This window comes from Sphaerodactylus townsendi, unplaced genomic scaffold (genome assembly GCF_021028975.2).
Source record: "Sphaerodactylus townsendi isolate TG3544 unplaced genomic scaffold, MPM_Stown_v2.3 scaffold_24, whole genome shotgun sequence".
Taxonomy (NCBI): domain Eukaryota; kingdom Metazoa; phylum Chordata; class Lepidosauria; order Squamata; family Sphaerodactylidae; genus Sphaerodactylus; species Sphaerodactylus townsendi.
The window spans coordinates 327,908-344,663 of NW_025950407.1; the positions used below are offsets into that span (position 1 = coordinate 327,908).

At 51.0% G+C, this 16,756-nt stretch overlaps 1 protein-coding gene across 2 annotated transcripts; it reads right to left on the reverse strand.

Moving 5' to 3' along the window:
• Nucleotides 1–2,288: 2,288 nt before the first annotated feature.
• On the reverse strand, nt 2,289–16,514 carry LOC125425255 (ephrin-A1-like). Of its 2 annotated transcripts, XM_048482853.1 has the most exons (5): nt 16,387–16,514; nt 9,056–9,351; nt 5,593–5,658; nt 3,958–4,008; nt 2,292–3,177 (listed from the first exon to the last, which is right to left on the reverse strand). In XM_048482853.1, exons 1-5 carry the CDS (start codon nt 16,491–16,493, stop codon nt 3,062–3,064), a joined length of 636 nt encoding a protein of 211 aa, XP_048338810.1. In that variant the 5' UTR covers nt 16,494–16,514; the 3' UTR covers nt 2,292–3,061. The 2 variants fall into 2 exon arrangements, with proteins under 2 accessions (XP_048338811.1, XP_048338810.1); XM_048482854.1 differs by lacking the exon at nt 3,958–4,008 and having other exon boundaries at nt 2,289–3,177.
• Nucleotides 16,515–16,756: the final 242 nt, after the last annotated feature.

The following is a 16,756-nucleotide window of genomic DNA, read 5'->3' on the forward strand; positions in this document are numbered from 1 at the left end:
AACCGGTTGTTAAAATGGTGCTTGTAAACAAACAGTTGTTAAATTATTTAAATCCCACCACTGGAACCGGTTGTTAAATTATTTGAATCCCACCACCCACCTGAAACATTGGTCCACCATTTATTCTTGCTTCCACCTCTCTCTCCTCCTTCAAAGGCCTTTCCTCCATCAAATGTTAGATCGCAAATTTTGTATGGCAGGGACTTGTTTTGTTACTGTGTGCAGAACCGTGCACAACTGAGAAAAATACCATGTGACAGCTAGGAGGATTATTAGGTGCTTAAACGAAAGCCACGATGCCTCCCAGTTTTAATTTCCTGATCCATTGAGGGTCTTTTCTACACCTTCATGAAATTCACAATCCTGCCAGCTGAGCCCAGCAGACGCAACAGATTGAACAAAGGTCTGAGTTCTAATCTAACCCCATGCTGACATGTAGGATCACTTGTGGGAATAGTTCAAAGTGATTTTGAAAATAACTTAGCGAAAAGGGTGTTTACATGTTTAGGAGCTGCAGAAATACTAAACATAGCAGCAGTTATCTTGACAAATTGATAAAAGAGCCAGGTTTATTTAAGAAGAGAAGAATTTGGATTTATACCCCTCCCTTTCTCTCCTGTAAGGAGACTCAAAGGGGCTTACAATATCCTTTCCCTTCCCCACACCCCACAACAAACACCCTGTGAGGTGGGTGTGGCTGAGAGAGCTCTGAAGAACTGTGACTAGCCCAAGGTCACCCAGCTGGCATGTATTGGAGTACACAGGCTAATCTGGTTCCCCAGATAAGCCTCCACAGCTCAAGTGGCAGGGCAGGGAATCAAAGAGCACCTGCTCTTAACCACTACACCAGGCTGGCTCTCTTGTTGTCCTCCTCAGCAGAACCCCCCAAACCACGCCCCATTCTTAAACATCAATAGGGCTAAACCTGACATTTTAAGGTTTAAGAAACCTCCTCTTCTGGATCACCAGGAGAGGAAGTAAGATTTTAGGGGGAGAGGGCAAAATTATTGGGAAGATAATCCCATACCCAGTTTGAAAACGTTTATTATCTGCTCCAGCCCATGCCCGTTAGACCTGACCCACCATATGCAGATCCTTCCTATCATGCTCCCAGATACCCCTTGCTATTTTCTTTATTTAAGCCTCAGTTGTACCTATAGGTAGAATGGGCTTAGCTGTTTTGTACAGTGGGAGGGGCTTAGCTGTTTTGTACTTAGTTAGACCCTGTCCCTTTAAGAAGCCCTAGAGGCAAAGCACGATAGTATTCTCATTAGATCTCAGAAGCTGCACAGGCAGCACAGACTTCCTTAGAAGCAGTTAAGGAAAGAGCTGGTGTCTGCAAGTTCTTCAAACCATCTCCAATCGTTTCCAGCATCACAAGCATTCATTATTAGTTAGACTTCATGGGAGGAGTCAGAGTCCTAAACTTTCAAAATTATTAAACCATTTTTGAACTGAGACACATTTGTCTGTGGGCCTGACACTCCGTTCGGGCCGAGTGCAAGGCACCTGATTTTAGTTTGCTTGGGGGATAGAACACCGCCCCTGTTTCCGTCCCTACCCCTTGCCTGCTAAGCATCACCCTTTGGTTTCTGCACTCCGCCTGCAAGCATTGGACAAACTGGAACCGCTATCAGATACCACACGGATGCAGGCAGGCTACAGATGAAAACACAGCATGTTTATTTTGAATGTCTTTATTCTGTATAAAAACTCCAGTGGTAGAAAGATTTACATACAAGCGAAGCCCTCTGCTTTTAGCCCCTTCTCAAAAAACATCTGTTTCATCATCGATCTGTCCACTGTCCCCATGATGTCATAACGTCGTCAAATGACCTTGCCGCCTGTCATGTGTTATTGTTTCCCTTAACTGACACTTTCCCCGAACTTTTAAGATCCTGTGAGGTGTGGCGGGAAGAGAGCGGAAATCGCACTTCCTGGCATTAAAAACTTGATCAGAACAAACAAGGCGGTAGGCAGATTGACTCTGTACAAGTTTCTAAATGATGGACAAACCTATTAGCCTTGACGTGAACACAGAGCCTCCATAAACAGAGGAAGCAAACCCCTTAATACCAGACACAAGGAACAAATCACAGTCTATTGTCGAAGGCTTTCAGGGCCGGATCCAACTGGTTGTGGTGGGTTTTCCGGGCTGTGTGGCCGTGGTCTGGTGGATCTTGTTGCTAGCGTTTCGCCTGCATCTTTGGCTCGCATCTTCAGAGGTGTATCACAGAGGGAAGTCTGGACACAGTGTGCAACAGACTTCGCCCGTGATACACCTCTGAAGATGCCAGCCACAGATGCAGGCGAAACATTAGCAACAAGATCCACCAGACCACGGCCACACAGCCCGGAAAATCACAGTCTGATCGAACTGGGTTTTCTGACATTTGAAACCCACCAGGCTCCACTTTGCTCTTTGGGGGTTACGGGACCGAGTTCAGCGGCATCCTAAGCAGGAAGAAGACGGATTCATCAGGAGGGCCGTAAAAATCCAGGACCAGCCTGTTTATTGTCCTACAAATTGTTTGTCCTGTACATAGTCCCCAGTGGGCAGCTGGGAGACGGGGCGTCACGGTGTACCTAGTGCCACCCCAGAGTCCATCGATTCCAACCACGTGGCGTGTCCTGCGGCACCCCTTTCACAATCCGAGCGTCACCCCCTGCGGGATACTCGGCAACGTGTCCTTCGGGACGGGGGGAAGCCAAGTCTGACGTGTCCGACACCTGACGTGTCCGATTCCTCACAGTGGGGGAGACAAGTACCAGATTGTCCGAGGTAGTCCACGCCTGGCTGCCCATCCACTGAGCTAATCCTGTCCGTAGCTTAGCTTCCAAAGTGCTCGCTGTCTCACTTCCACCGCCACGCTCCGTCGCCACTCCCTGCCCCACCGTCTCCGTGGCAACGTCGACAGCCGCCCCCACTTGGCTCCTAGGGCTCAGCCCCCTAACACCGACTGCTCTTCACAGCTTCTCGCAGGGGAGGGGTGAGCGCACAGCGACCCCACGGAAACGGGGCTCGCCCTGTGTCTTCATGACGTGTCCGGGACGAGGGGCGTCAGAGTCCGTGCCACAGAAGTAGCAGAACCAGGAAGCTGAGGACGGTGAAGGGGCCACAGGGCCGTGGCGCGGAGTTGTGGCCCACGCTCCGCAGCATCGTGGCGTCGGGGTCATCTGGGGGAGGGAGGAAGAGAATAAAGGTAAGGGATGGTGGTTACGGGGGGAACCTTCAAGCCGTTTTGGCAGAAAAGATAAAATCAGGTGAACACTCAATACAACCACAGTTTCTCCCTCCCCACCACACTGGGGCTTTGTATGGGTCTCCCCCTAAACCAGAGGTGGGATCCAGCAGGTTCTCACCAGTTCCCGAGAGTGGGTTACTAATTATTTGTGTGTGCCGAGAGGGGGTTACTAATTGGGTCTGCCTTTCCGTTAGAAATTCCATTAGGTCCAAAAATCATAAAGTCCTGTTGTTTGCTATGTGGCTGGTTCGCGAAGGTAGAAAACGGGATAATTCTCCCTGTCGGGCTGTTTTAAAAACATGTTTTAGAAAGATGGTAAAGTTCCTTGTTTGAGGAAAGCATCCTTCTTTTGATTTCTAGAAACAAAATTAAGTATTTGAAAGTATTAAGTATTTGACAGGCAGTCAGTTAGAGGAGAAGTAGTTGTTTCTGTTGGCAGTAGACAATAGGACTTGCTATGAAGAGTTTAAATTATGGACAGAAAGATACCAGCTGGAAATTAGGAACTTTTTTTTTTTACGGTAAGAGTTTTTTACAGTAGCAGAGAAATTATGAATGCCCCGCCCCCGGAATGCCCGCCCCGCCCCCGTCATGCCCCGCCCAGCCCCACTGGTGCTACACCACTGTTTGAATCCCACCACCATGGGAACCTGCTACTAAAATTTTTGGATCCCACCACTGCCCTAAACTCATGACCATCCCAGGGACCTACCTGCCTGGAGTTTTCCCTTCTGGGTGGGAGCACGGCGAGGCGGCGTCCGAGCTAGAAGGGAACAGAGAGGCACGGTGAAGGCCAGACCGGCAAAAATCTCAACACGCCCCCCTCCCCCATAATTTTGGTCTTTGTGTCTTTAAGTCCCGATTCAAACGTTCACCGCAAACTCGCTGTGAGGATTCTCAGGCCCCTTCCGCCCATGCAGAATAATGCACTTTCAACCCGCTTTCAATGCACTTTGCAGCGGGGTTTTACTGTGCGGAATAGCAAAATCCACTTGCAAACGGTTGTGAAAGTGGATCGAAAGTGCGTTATCCTGCACGGGCGGAAGGGACCTCAGCTGCTCTCAGCACGGGGAACGACACTGTTGGCCTACCTTGGGTAAGGCTTCCACTCCCCCACATTCAATTTAAATACATGGATACAGACAGGCAGTGTGGCGTAGTGGTTATGAGTGGCAGACCCTAGTCTGGAGAACGGGGTTGAGTCTAAGCTCACAGGAGGGGGACTGCCTGACCATTATGGGAAAGGCACAAAATCCCTGTGCCTGGCCCTGGATGGCCCAGCACGGTTGGCCCTTGCTGGTAATTGAACGGGAGACCATCAAGAAACACCAGCTCGCTAGCAACAGCAAACCACCTCCCTTAGTCTCTTGCCTCGAAAACCCTTGGGGGGCGCTGTAAATTGGCTGTGTCTCAAAGGCCCTTTGCGCATACACAGAGGCCCCTTCCGCACATGCAGAATAATGCACTTTTAATCCACTTTTGCAATTGTTTGCAAGTGGATTTTGCTATTCCTCACAGTCAAATCCAGCTGCAGAGTGCACTGAAAGTACATTATTCTGCACGTGCGGAAGGGGCCAGAGAACCCCAGTTTGAGAAAGAAATGCAAACCTGGCTGTCACGTCAAGCCTGCGGGATAGCAAGCTTGCTTCAGGAAGATCTGGGTTCTTTGCTTCAAAACTCCACTCCAGCCGAGTTCTCAACGATTTTGATTGTAAAAATCCAAAACAAAGAAATAAAACAAACTTCGGTTACAGAGATCTCTCAGCTAGACACATCCCTTTTGGATTCCTTTGTCCCCGTTCCGGGAACCCGTGGCCCAGAGATCCAAAAAGGATGTGTCTAGCTGAGAGATCTCTGTAACCGAAGTTTGTTTTTTTTCTTTGTTTTGGATTTTTACAATCAAAATCGTTGAGAACTCGGCTGGAGTGGAGTTTTGAAGCAAAGAACCCAGATCTTACTGAAGCAAGCTTGCTACCCTGCAGGCTTGGCGTGACAGTGGCCATTTCTCAGTAGTCATTCAGAGAAATGCGGAGACGCTGTGTAGTCCAAATTTCAGATGGGACCTGCAATGTCGAACAAGTGAGTAACATCTTGGCAGGGGGTGGGGGTGGGGGGCATCTTTGGATACCCTCTTCCTTATCCAGTTCCAGTTCCACAGAAATGGAGAACTTTCCTGTGGGCAAATTCAGCTGACACGCCGCTTCCCTTCCCCAGAGATGGGATGGTTCCCCTGCCCGTCTGCTGAAACGTTAGTCTGTGAGGCTCTGTCTCATTTCGGCCTTTAGCCAGTAGTCTCAAAAAGTGGGAGGGGGGGGGGGCAGGCGGGGTCGGCAGCTGGGATACTTACTGCTTTTTCCGGCCACCAACACCTTCAACTTGAGGCAGTTGTCTCCGTGCCGATGGATCGGCTTTGCTATTAGGGGGAAACGGGAGAGGGGAAAAAAATCATCAGGTGGATTAGAACAAATGGAGGAAAAGACGCAGGTGGATTACAACAAATGAAGGAGCAGCAGTGGCGTAGGAAGTTAAGAGCTCGTGTATCTAATCTGGAGGAACCGGGTTTGATTCCCAGCTCTGCCGCTTGAGCTGTGGAGGCTTATCTGGGGAATTCAGATTAGCCTGTGCATTCCCACACACGCCAGCTGGGTGACCTTGGGCTAGTCACAGCTCTACGGAGCTCTCTCAGCCCCACCTACCTCACAGGGTGTTTGTTGTGAGGGGGGAAGGGCAAGGAGATTGTAAGCCCCTTTGAGTCTCCTGCAGGAGAGAAAGGGGGGATATAAATCCAAACTCTTCTTCTTCTTCTTCCAACTAGCACAGAAGGTCTCCAACACGGTCCCTACATCTTTCCTGATGCCCACCAAAGCAGCAGCGGCGTAGTGGTTAAGAGCAAGCGCACTCTAATCTGCAGGAACTGGGTTTGATTCCCCGCTCTGCCACTTGAGCTTTGGAGGCTTATCTGGTGAACCTGATTCGCTTGTGTGCTCCCACACATGCCAGCTGGGTGACCTTGGGCTAGTCACAGTTCTTCTGAGCTCTCTCAGCCCCACCCACCTCACAGGGCGTTTGTTGTGAGGGGCAGGAAGGGAAGGGAGTTTGTAAGCCCCTTTGAGTCTCCTTGCAGGAGAGAAAGGGGGGGATATAAATCCAACTCTTCTTCTTCTTCAAATGTTTTTAGAAAGTAGGTGTGGCCGTGTGGAACTCTTGCCTATCAAGGCTTCTGTGCAGATTAAGGTAATGCACATTATGATGATAATGTTCCGTGCAGATTAAGATAATGTCGAGTCAGTGGCACGCCAGCATATATATGCCTGCTCTGACCTGGATAGCCCCGGCTAGCCCAATCTTGCCAGATCTCAGAGGCTAAGTAGGGTCAGCCTTGGTTTGTATTTGGATGGGAAACCAGCAAAGAATACCAGGGTTGTGGCCACAGGCGTATCTAAGGAAAACGTAGCCCGGTGCAAAATCTGAGTTTCCCAGATTTAAATAAAATTATGCACGGGGTAGAAAATGTTGAGCAGAAAATGTTGGGTAGAAAATGTCAACAGAGAGAAATTTCTCTCTCTTTCTCACAATACTAGAACCAGGGGGCATCCATTGAAAATGCTGGGGGGTGGGGGTGGGAATTAGGACTAATAAAAGGAAACACTTCTTCACGCAACGTGTGGTTGGTGTTTGGAATATGCTGCCACAGGAGGTGGTGATGGCCACTAACCTGGATAGCTTTTAAAGCGGCTTGGACAGATTTATGGAGGAGAAGTCGATCTTTGGCTACCAATTGTGATCCTTCTTGATCTGAGGTTGCAAATACCTCAACAGACCAGGTGCTCGGGAGCAACAGCCGCAGCAGAAGGCCCTTGCTTTCACCTCCTGCACGTGAGCTCCCAAAGGCACCTGGTGGGCCACTGCGAGTAGCAGAGAGCTGGACTAGATGGACTCTGGTCTGATCCAGCTGGCTTGTTCTTATGTTCCAGCCCCCCCATCAGCCCCCGTATGAGCGGCTGCCCTCTCCCACCATGACCAAGCAACTTTTTTGCACCAGGGGTTGAAATCAGTGTATGGACCCAGGGGGAGGGAGGAGGGATGTGGGGAGCAATCCCCCCCAAGCAACTAAATGGCTGCAGCCCGGGGACATTCAACCCCATATGTCCCCCTGGCAGTACGCCCCTGGTTGAGGTGCAAAGGAAGAGCATGGCAAACTACCTCTGCAACTCTCTTGCCTGGAAAACTGCTGGATTGCCGTAGATTGGCGGCAACTTGATGGCATTTTACCCATGCATATTTATGTTTACATCGTAAGCCATCTCAAATCTCGCAAGGTAGAAAGGCAGCCAATCAATGTTTTAAATAAATAAATGGAGCAGCAGTGGCGTAGGAGGTTAAGAGCTCGTGTATCTAATCTGGAGGAACCGGGTTTGATTCCCGGTTCTGCCTCCTGAGCTGTGGAGGCTTATCTGGGGAATTCAGATTAGCCTGTACACGCCCACACACGCCATCTGGGTGACCTTGGGCTAGTCACAGCTTCTCGGAGCTCTCTCAGCCCCACCCACCTCACAGGGTATTTGTTGTGAGGGGGGAAGGGCAAGGAGATTGTCAGCCCCTTTGAGTCTCCTGCAGGAGAGAAAGGGGGGATATAAATCCAAACTCTTCTTCTTCTTCTAAATAAACAAATATATCCCCTTCCCACCCCCAGCTTTAAAGGGAAGGGGGCTCACCCATAACAAAACCCGTTTTATTTTACCAGGAAAACTGGGGATAAGAGTCCCCCACTCACAGATCTAGGGCATACAATCAGGATAATCTGGAGTGAAACAGAATAAATCCAAACCATTTTTAAAAAAATCATTTAGACATGATTATGTGTTGGTAGCTTTAAAGTTTGGTGTGTCCCTCCTCCCCCATTTTAGCATAGGGTGCAAATATTTGAAGCACAGTAGAATGTGGATTCCCTGCAGCTACACACATTCACATTAATTCACATGTAAACAACCCTGTAGACGTGTGTCTCCCTTCTGGATGTTGTGGGCTTTCCGGGCAGTATAACGGAGGTCTGGTAGTTTTAGCTCCAAACATTTCGCCGGCATCTTCGCCGGTTGGCATCTTCAGAGGCACGTCGTGGTAAGATGTAACGTGCCTCCGAAGATGCCAGCTACAGGTGCGGGCAAAACATTAGATGCTTAAAACTACCAGACCGTGGCCACACAGCCCAGAAACTCCACAACAGAAGAAGAAGAGTTTGGATTTATACCCCACCTTTCTCTCCTGTAAGGAGACTCAAGGCGGCTTCCAAACTCCTTTTCCCTTCCCCACAACAGACACCTTGTGCGGCAGGTGGGATGAAAGAGGTCTAAGAACTGTGACTAGCCCAAGGTCACCCAGCAGGCTTCATGCGTAGGAGGAGGGAAGCAAATCCAGTTCACCAGATAAGAGTCCACCGCTCGTGTGGAGGAGTGAGGAATCAAACCCAGCTCTCCAGATTAGAGTCCACCTGCTCTTAACCACGCTGACTCTCTGATGGTAGCCGGGAAAGCCGTTGACAATATTCTCCTTCGTTCCTTTTGACATTCCCGCTCTCAGAACCCAACTGGTCTCCAAACGCCATTAAACTCAGATTGTCCTAATCCAAAACTACACCATGTGCACGAACGTGGCTATAACAAGACCCAAATGGGCTGGATTCAAATCTCACCCCGTCTCTGACCAAGCGTTCCAGGACAGTTAAAGGATAACCTCTCCTTTTGTCCGGACAATATATTGATTAGAGTGAACTTCCAAAAGAAAACGGTTGCTTCTGTCTCAGGGATACTTACAGATGTAATAATACTCGTGACCCTCCCGAAATTCTTTGCCGAGCGTGAATGGTGTGAACCGCTGGAATTTCTCAGAGAAGCGCTCTGGCCCGTGCAGGGCATCCGGCCGGTTACACTCCCAGCGGATCTGGTCCTTTGAGCGCGGCTTGCAAGTTTCGTACTCCTCCTGATCCACCAGATACAACGTGTAGCGTTCCATCGTGTGTGGGGGGACGCTGTTGTCCTCGTAGTGCGGACAGATAATATCCAGGTAATCGTTGAGCTGTACCTCCACGGCATAGTCGTCCCACAGGAACCTGCATCGGAAGGAAGGGATTATCATTAGCGCTAATAACCACCCGTCAAAAAGCTTCCTCGTCCAGTTGCAAATCCTTACAACACTCCTGTAAGGTAGGTCAGTTGTTTATATATTTATCGCACAAACAAAAGGAAAGGAGAACAAACTTAACCCTACAAACTAGATTATAGCAGAAGGAAGGGATTGTCATCATTAGAGCTAATAACCGCCCGTCAAAAAGCTTCCTCGTCCAGTTGCAAATCCTTACAACACTCCTGTAAGGTAGGTCAGTTGTGCATATATTTATCGCACAAACAGAAAAGAGAAGGAGAACAAATTTAACCCTGCAAACTAGAAATTAAGTACCTAAAAGGTTGAGAAATAATGAAAAGGGGTGCTATATATAAAACTGCTAAGTATTAAAAACACAGATGTATTCATTATAAATTAAAACCATCAACGTACTATAGAAGGCCCATAATAGCTGGCTTTATGCACACACCATCACAATGACAACACACAAAGGGGTTCTGTGGTTCGACCCTTACAATCAGACACATTTTGGCCGGTTGGCCTTCTTCAGTGGTCAGAAGTAATACAATAATACAGTGTATTAGCTACCAGACTACAAATTACAATTACAACATGCTTATGACTGAGACCCATTGTTAGAAAGTTGTCCAAAATTCGCACCCAGGTCTTCTACACGAAGTCACGTCCTCTTAAAAGAGTATAATGCAATATGACAATCGTGACCAGTTCCGCTACGGCAAAATCCTATAACGTCTCAGTCATAGGAAATTCTTTAAGTCTGGAGCAATTGAATTATATCCTGATCTGGATGGTTCAGACTAGCTCAATCGCATCAGACCTTGGAAGCTAAAGATGGTCGGCCCCGGTAAGTACTCGGATGGAGACCACCGAGGAAGAAAGTCCAGATTTTCTATACAGAGGCAGGCAATGACAAGCGTGGCAGGTGCACTCTAATCTGGAGAACTGGGTTTGATTCCCCGCTCTGCCACTTGAGCTGTGGAGGCTTATCCGGGGAACCAGATTAACTTGTGCACTCCAACACATGCCAGTTGGGTGACCTTGGGCTAGTCACAGTTCTTCTGAGGTATCTCAGACACACCCACCTCATAGGAGGGGGGAAAGGGAAAGGAGATTGTAAGTCCCTTTGAGTCTTCTTATAGGAGAGAAAGGGGGGATATAAATCCAGCTCTTCTTCTTCATAGCAAACCTTTCTTCCTTGGTGGTGGCCTCCATCTTGATGGACACACCATTTCTACCACACCGGCACAGTGATTTTAAAAAGTACTGTTCCACGCTAGAGAGAAAGACCGCTGTGAATATATCCCATTTATTTCTGAATTGCAGAAAAACACCAAACCTCGGCTGAACCAGCATTTGGGATGGGCCACCAGGTTCTTCCGAGAAGTCCCAAAGCAACGCACGAAAGCAATAACCCATCTCTAAAACTGTGTTGGGAGATACACTGCCTCGGGAAATGGAGGTTCTACTTAGCAGCACCAGAAAAGATCTCTCGGAAATCTGCTTAACTACCAGAGTTAAAAGTTTAAAAAGCACGTGTGGGTCTGGACCCCACTCTACTTTTCTTTCCTGCTTAAGTCAACCCCCAACAGATTAATCAACTCAAGCTCCGGTTGATTAACAGCGTAAGTCTATATAGAGCAGCACCCTTTTCCGTCCAAGGAAACTAGCTTAGAAGGGTGTAACCTAGCAGCCAGAAAGATTCGAGTTTCTATTCCCACCTGGCTCAGGTATCCCTAGGAATCCGGGGGACGGCCGCGCAGGTAGCGCCCCAAAAACACCCCTTTGGGCTAGCCGCTTCCCAGACTCCAGAACCGGGCAGGGAGGTTTCTGCTTACATTCCCAACATCGGGAGAGGGTGCTTATTAAAGATTAACCACGCCAACTGGGAAACAACTCCACCCGGGGCCCTTGGAATTGTGGGAAGGCCAGGGAATGGGACGCCGCCACCGGAGCGCTCACTCCCCAAACCGGTTTGGCTGCCCGAGGAGAGTGACGGCTCCAGCTCTCTGGCAGGAGGCAAAAACATGAAAAAAAAGGGATGAAAGAAACCTTATCGCAGACTGGGGTGTGCCGGCACCATGTCCCCCCCACCCCGCAAGTCTGCTTCCTTGCCCCGGGGATCTGGACCTGGCCATGAAAGGCCTCCAAGAGAAGGAACCGACTAGAAGGGATCTTTAAAAACCCTGGCTGAATTTTGAAGTGACCAGTAGTAGCATGACCTTTAATGGCATGATAAATCACAGATAAAATAAATTGGGAAGCAAATAACACACTTGTAAACAAGAGCATGGGTAAAATGGTGATTGCAAGCATTTGGAACGAATTGAAGCAACGCAGCAAAGAAAGTATTGTTGAAGGCTTTCGCGGCCAGATTCACCTGGTTGCTGCGGGTCTTCCGGGCTGCGTGGCTGTGGTCTGGTGGATCTTGTTCCAAACGTTTCGCTTGCATCTGTGGCAGGCACCTCTGAAGATGCCGGCCACAGATGCAGGCGAAACGTTAGGAACGAGGTCTACCAGACCACGGCCATACAGCTCGGAAAACCCACATAGCAAAGTAGAGGGAATAATAACTTTGCCCTAACTTGACTATACAGCTGGCAATGGTACAAGACATGCATGACGGATTCCTTGCCGTTCATAGCGCAGAGGCAACGTCTTCCACGAGGCGGAAGTTTTAAGGCTCTCCCCTATCGTAAGGCGGAGGGCAAGACATTGCAACGTGCCAGAGATAATGCACAGCAAAGTTTGGGTTCAGCTAATAAGTATAAATGTTTAGCCGTGGCAAAGAGGAGTGCAAAATTCCTCTGCTTTGCTGATTAGGGTCTGGTGCTCCAAATCCTTACACTTACATGGACATTTTGGCTTTAAATGTTGTCTCTTTCTTGGTGTGTGTGTGTGTGTGAATGCAGTTAGTAAGACCGTATGAGGTCTCCCCCTTTCGTTTTGACATCATTATATTGGTAGTGTTCATTGTATTTTTATTGCACAGTCAGCTAGTTTGGGTTAGTGTTAGTTAAATTAGTTTAGGTATAGGTTTAACTTGGTGTGCTCTTGTATTTAGATTTATTATTGTGGGTTTTTGTGCTAACATAGCTGTTGTTGAGATGGGGCTTAGCTGTTGGGTCACTGTATTGTTTTGTAGTATGTTATTGAAAAGAAAGTCGCCATCTACCCTATTGTGGTTGTGGTGCTGCTAATGATGTTTGTTGTTATTGAGTATTATTGATGTTATGTTATGATTACTGATACTGTTATGTGATGTTATAATGCTGATGTTCGTTGTTCTGATCCTAAGCGTAGAATGTTACATTAATTGTAGTTAGAATGACATTATAACGCTACGTTAGTTACTTCATGTCTATTGATATTATGTCTGCTGGTTATTATTTGATGTTATGTTATGGATATTGTTATTTTGGCAGCTGTTGTTCACCGCCCTGAGCCCTCCGGGGGAGGGCGGTATACAAATCTAATAAACCAAACCAAACCAAAGTCTCGATGGTACAAAATAGTTCTCGATGGTACAAAATATTTCACTAGAAGGCAGCCCAGCTGGGATAAACCCAAGTCCCCAACTGAAGCGACCAAATAAGTTTGTTTTGAAACCCTCACGGGCGCCTTTTTAAAGGGGGGGGGGGGAGGGAGGATCAAAACAGTTCCTGTGAAATCAAGAATCTAACCAAACCATTTATTTATTGGCTTCACTTATCCCTCATCTTTCTCTCTAACAGGGCCCCAAATGAGCGGACAGCCTTCTTTTCGCCTCTCTTACCCTCACGACGATCGTGCGAGGTCGGTTAGGCTGCAACGGGGAAATACTAAAACGACAACTTCCAATCTATTTAGCAGAGGGCTCCCTTCGTCGGGGTGAAAACGTCCCCGTCCGCTGCAAATGCCAAAGCGACTGCCCCCAAATTACCCTTCCTTGGCCAGGTAAGGATTAGAACCCGTGTGTTTCTCGTCCAACACTCTAACCATGCAAAGTGTGCTGAGATGGGAGGGGTTTTTTTTTTAGGTTCTGCAAGCACATACGCTTCGGAGGCAGAGAGACTCATTTGTCAGAGGTTTTGGCAAATATCTGGGCATTTTCATCGCAAAGGAACTAGATCGGGACTTGGCCGATGCAAACGATACAGCCGCTGCACAGCTGTTCTCGGTTCTCCAGGCCAAAACTGGCAACATCTGGGCCACGCTTATTCTGCCTGAACTTTGGCTGACCACCGCAACCGCTGCCGGCCCAGGGGGAAACCCACAAGCCTGCTCTGCCGTCCCTGTAACGGTGTAAGCGTTAATCCCGGCTGACCTCGAAACATTGTAGGGGAAAATGTGGTTAGAGGCAGTTTCCCGGTCGAAGCACCTTCGCCCTTGGCTGAAAGCATGTTTTTTTGAAAACAAAACAAAAGCTCAACAACACGTCTGCCCAGGGAAAAAAAAAGAAAGTTTCCTGTCTTCTGTGCCCCAGCGCCTTCCTTTGGCAGCTCGCCGGCCCCTGCCAGGAAGGAAGAGGCCCACGGCCAGCGGTAAAAGTGACCCTGGGAAAAGAAGGGCTGCTCAGCCGCTGACTCTTTCTCTCTCTCCTCCTCCGCTTTCCAACCCGGCCGTGCCAAGATCCACCAGTTGCCTCCCAGGCCGCTGCTGACCGTCACCCCTTGGCAGTGCCAACGTGCCAATTTAGTTCGAAGAATAAGCTTCGACAAACAGGGAGGTCAACAGTCCGAGGGGGAGGGAGAAGGGAAAATCTGGAAACAAACCCCTGGCAAAATTTCCCTTCCTGCCCTGTTGCGTCGACCCCATCCCAGACGAACTTCTGCAGACTGCAACTCAACCGGTTTCCAAATCCCACCCAGGTTTTAGCTAGTTGGCACCAAGGGTTCCCAAGAGCCAGACCGGAGCCTGGAACCCGCAAAGAGGTGACGGCAACTCTGCGCACGTGCAGAGCGCCTTTCTATGCTAACTGGCCCTAACCCGAACCCTTTCTGCACATGCAAAATAATGCACTTTCAATCCACTTTCACAACTGTTTGCAAGTGGATTTGGCTATTCCACACAGCTGCAAAGTGCATTGAAAATGTATTATTCGGCAAAGTGCATTGAAAATGTATTATTCGGAATGGGCCCAAGTGATTTTTGCAGCAGGCTGGGAATTCGAACTCAGGTCTCCCGGGGACTATCGAGCCACTATCCCACACGGGCTTCCACTCCATTACACAGCCACCCAGTAACCCTGTTCACAAGTTACACTGAACACAATCCGGGTGCAGCATCGACTTGACTTTTCTTTCGACACGGATGGAGTCAACCTGGTGCAACTTTCGAGGCAGGGGCGGGCAGCAGAATTTGCTATTTGCGCCCCAGATCTGAGATCTCCCCGGGTGTATTTGGAAAAGGAACGCGCGTTGGATCCGAATCTTTGCGGTGCAAAGGCGGCCCAAACCCCGGCCCTTCCAGGAATCCGAGAAGGGTTTTAAAGTCAGCCGTCCAGCGCTCCCACCCAGGTTTGAGCCTGGGGACCTCCCCGCCCCAGTAATTAAAGGTAACATCAAACGCCAGGGGGATGGGCCCACCTGGAGAGGGCACGCCAGAGTCCCCGGTCTTGGGGTTTCCACAACAGGACACAGCTGGCTGCGCTTCTGATACAACCCACTGAACAAAGGCTCCAGAGTCCAGCCCCCTCCCTCCCCCCCCCCACACACACACCTTGCCTTTCAGCTTGAAAACAACCCTTGCCTGCAGATTTAACTCCTAAAGTCCCGGGAAACACTCGCTGGCAATCTGGCCCGGCCGGCCGGCGTTCCTGCCCTTGCAATGGGGGGCATGACGGGCGGATGCCCAACAGGCACAGTGAGTGCCGCACACACCTGTTGAATTTCGGCCTGAAACCTCCCAAAATCGACAACAGGGTTGGCATCCAGGTTAGCTTGGGGGCCCTGGTGTGTGTGTGTGTATGGGAACCCTGGTGTGTGTGTGTGTGTGTGTGTGCGTGTGGGGGGAGATTCAGTGCTTCCATAGGCCATGGTACCACACTCCTCCGAGAGGGGGCTGCCAACCTCCAGGCAGGGACTGGAGATCTCCCAGGATGATAATGGCTCTGCAAGGAGTTCTTTCCCGCCTCTCTCCCTCTTGTGCACCAGGGTGATTGTATTCTCCTAGGGGGCAGGGCTCTGCCTCCTCGCCCCTTTCGCTCCTCTGTCAAAGCGCCGCCTTGCGCAACCCACAAAGCCGCTCTGTCCCAATCCCAGCGGGCGCAAACCGGATCCCCCGGTCGCCAGGGCGAGCTGCAACCCTGCCCCCTCCCTCTCTCCTGCCAGGGGGCCCTGTGCCCCCCCCCCGGGGTTGCCCACCTAGCAGAGAAGGGAGAAAGGGCCTCTCTTGGTCGGCTTCTCCGCCAAAGCCTGATTCATGCCCTTGTCACGTTGCCCAGGGGTGGGCCGGGTGCCAAGGCGAGCCTCCCCGGCGGGTGTTTACAAATGCCAGCCCGCGGCCCGGCCTCCGAGGGCACGGGGAGGCAACCCCCCCCCCCCGATCCCAAACAACCAGCCCCGGAAGCCGCCCCCCGCTCCGTGCCAGGAGCCAGCCAGAGCCCACCAGGACGGACGGGGCCCCCCAAGGGTGCCGATCCTCCCTGCAGAGACTTGGGCGGAGATGCCAGAGTTGGAAGGCCAGCTGCTCTGCTGCCTTGCCCTTCGGGGGGGGGGGGCGACCCCCTCGGCGGCCAGGATGTGCCCCCATTCTTCCAAGATCCCCCCCCCAAAAAAAACCTCAAGATCTGTTTCTGTTCCTCCAAACGGGGACAGGCTCGTTTGCAGCAAAGGGGGTGCCCCATAGCTGGTGGATCGGTGCCCCCCCCCCTTTTGCTCCCTCTCCTCCTTGAGCCTCCAGGGAAGGGCAAAGGCTCCTTAAAGGGGCCGCACAGCAATTGGGGCCCGGGGCCCGGCTTCCTATGGGGTCTCCCCGCGCAGGAGCTGCAGAGATGGCCGGAGCCCCGACGGGGCGCACTCACTTGGGGTTGGTGCCGTTCCAGAAGACGGTGTGCCGCTCGGCGGCGGCCAGGCGCAGGCCCAGCAGGAGGGCCCCCCAGGCCGGCAGCAGCAGCAGCCACAGCTCCATGCTCTCCCCCCCCCCCCCAGCCCCCCCCCCCCCCCCCCCCCCCCCCCCCCTCCCCCCCCCCCCCCCGCCGCCCCCCCACCACAGCACCCCACCCGCCCCCCCCCCCAGCCGCCACCCCCACCACCCGCCCCCACCCCCACCGCCCCCCCCCCCCACCCCCCGGCCCCCACCCCCCCCACACCCCCACCCCCCCCCCCCCCCCCCCCCCCCCCCCACCCCCCCCCCCCCCCACCCCCCCCCCCCCCCACCCCCCCCCCCCCCCA

Coding starts and splice junctions, on each gene's coding strand:
- LOC125425255 (XM_048482853.1), bottom strand. CDS start 16,493: ATGGAGCTGTGGCTGCTGCTGCTGCCGGCCTGGGGGGCCCTCCTGCTG. Junction 5,659..9,055: donor TCACGAGTATTATTACATCT/GTAAGTATCCCT, acceptor TCCCCCTAATAG/CAAAGCCGATCCATCGGCAC. Junction 4,009..5,592: donor GTTGGTGGCCGGAAAAAGCA/GTAAGTATCCCA, acceptor GTTCCCTTCTAG/CTCGGACGCCGCCTCGCCGT.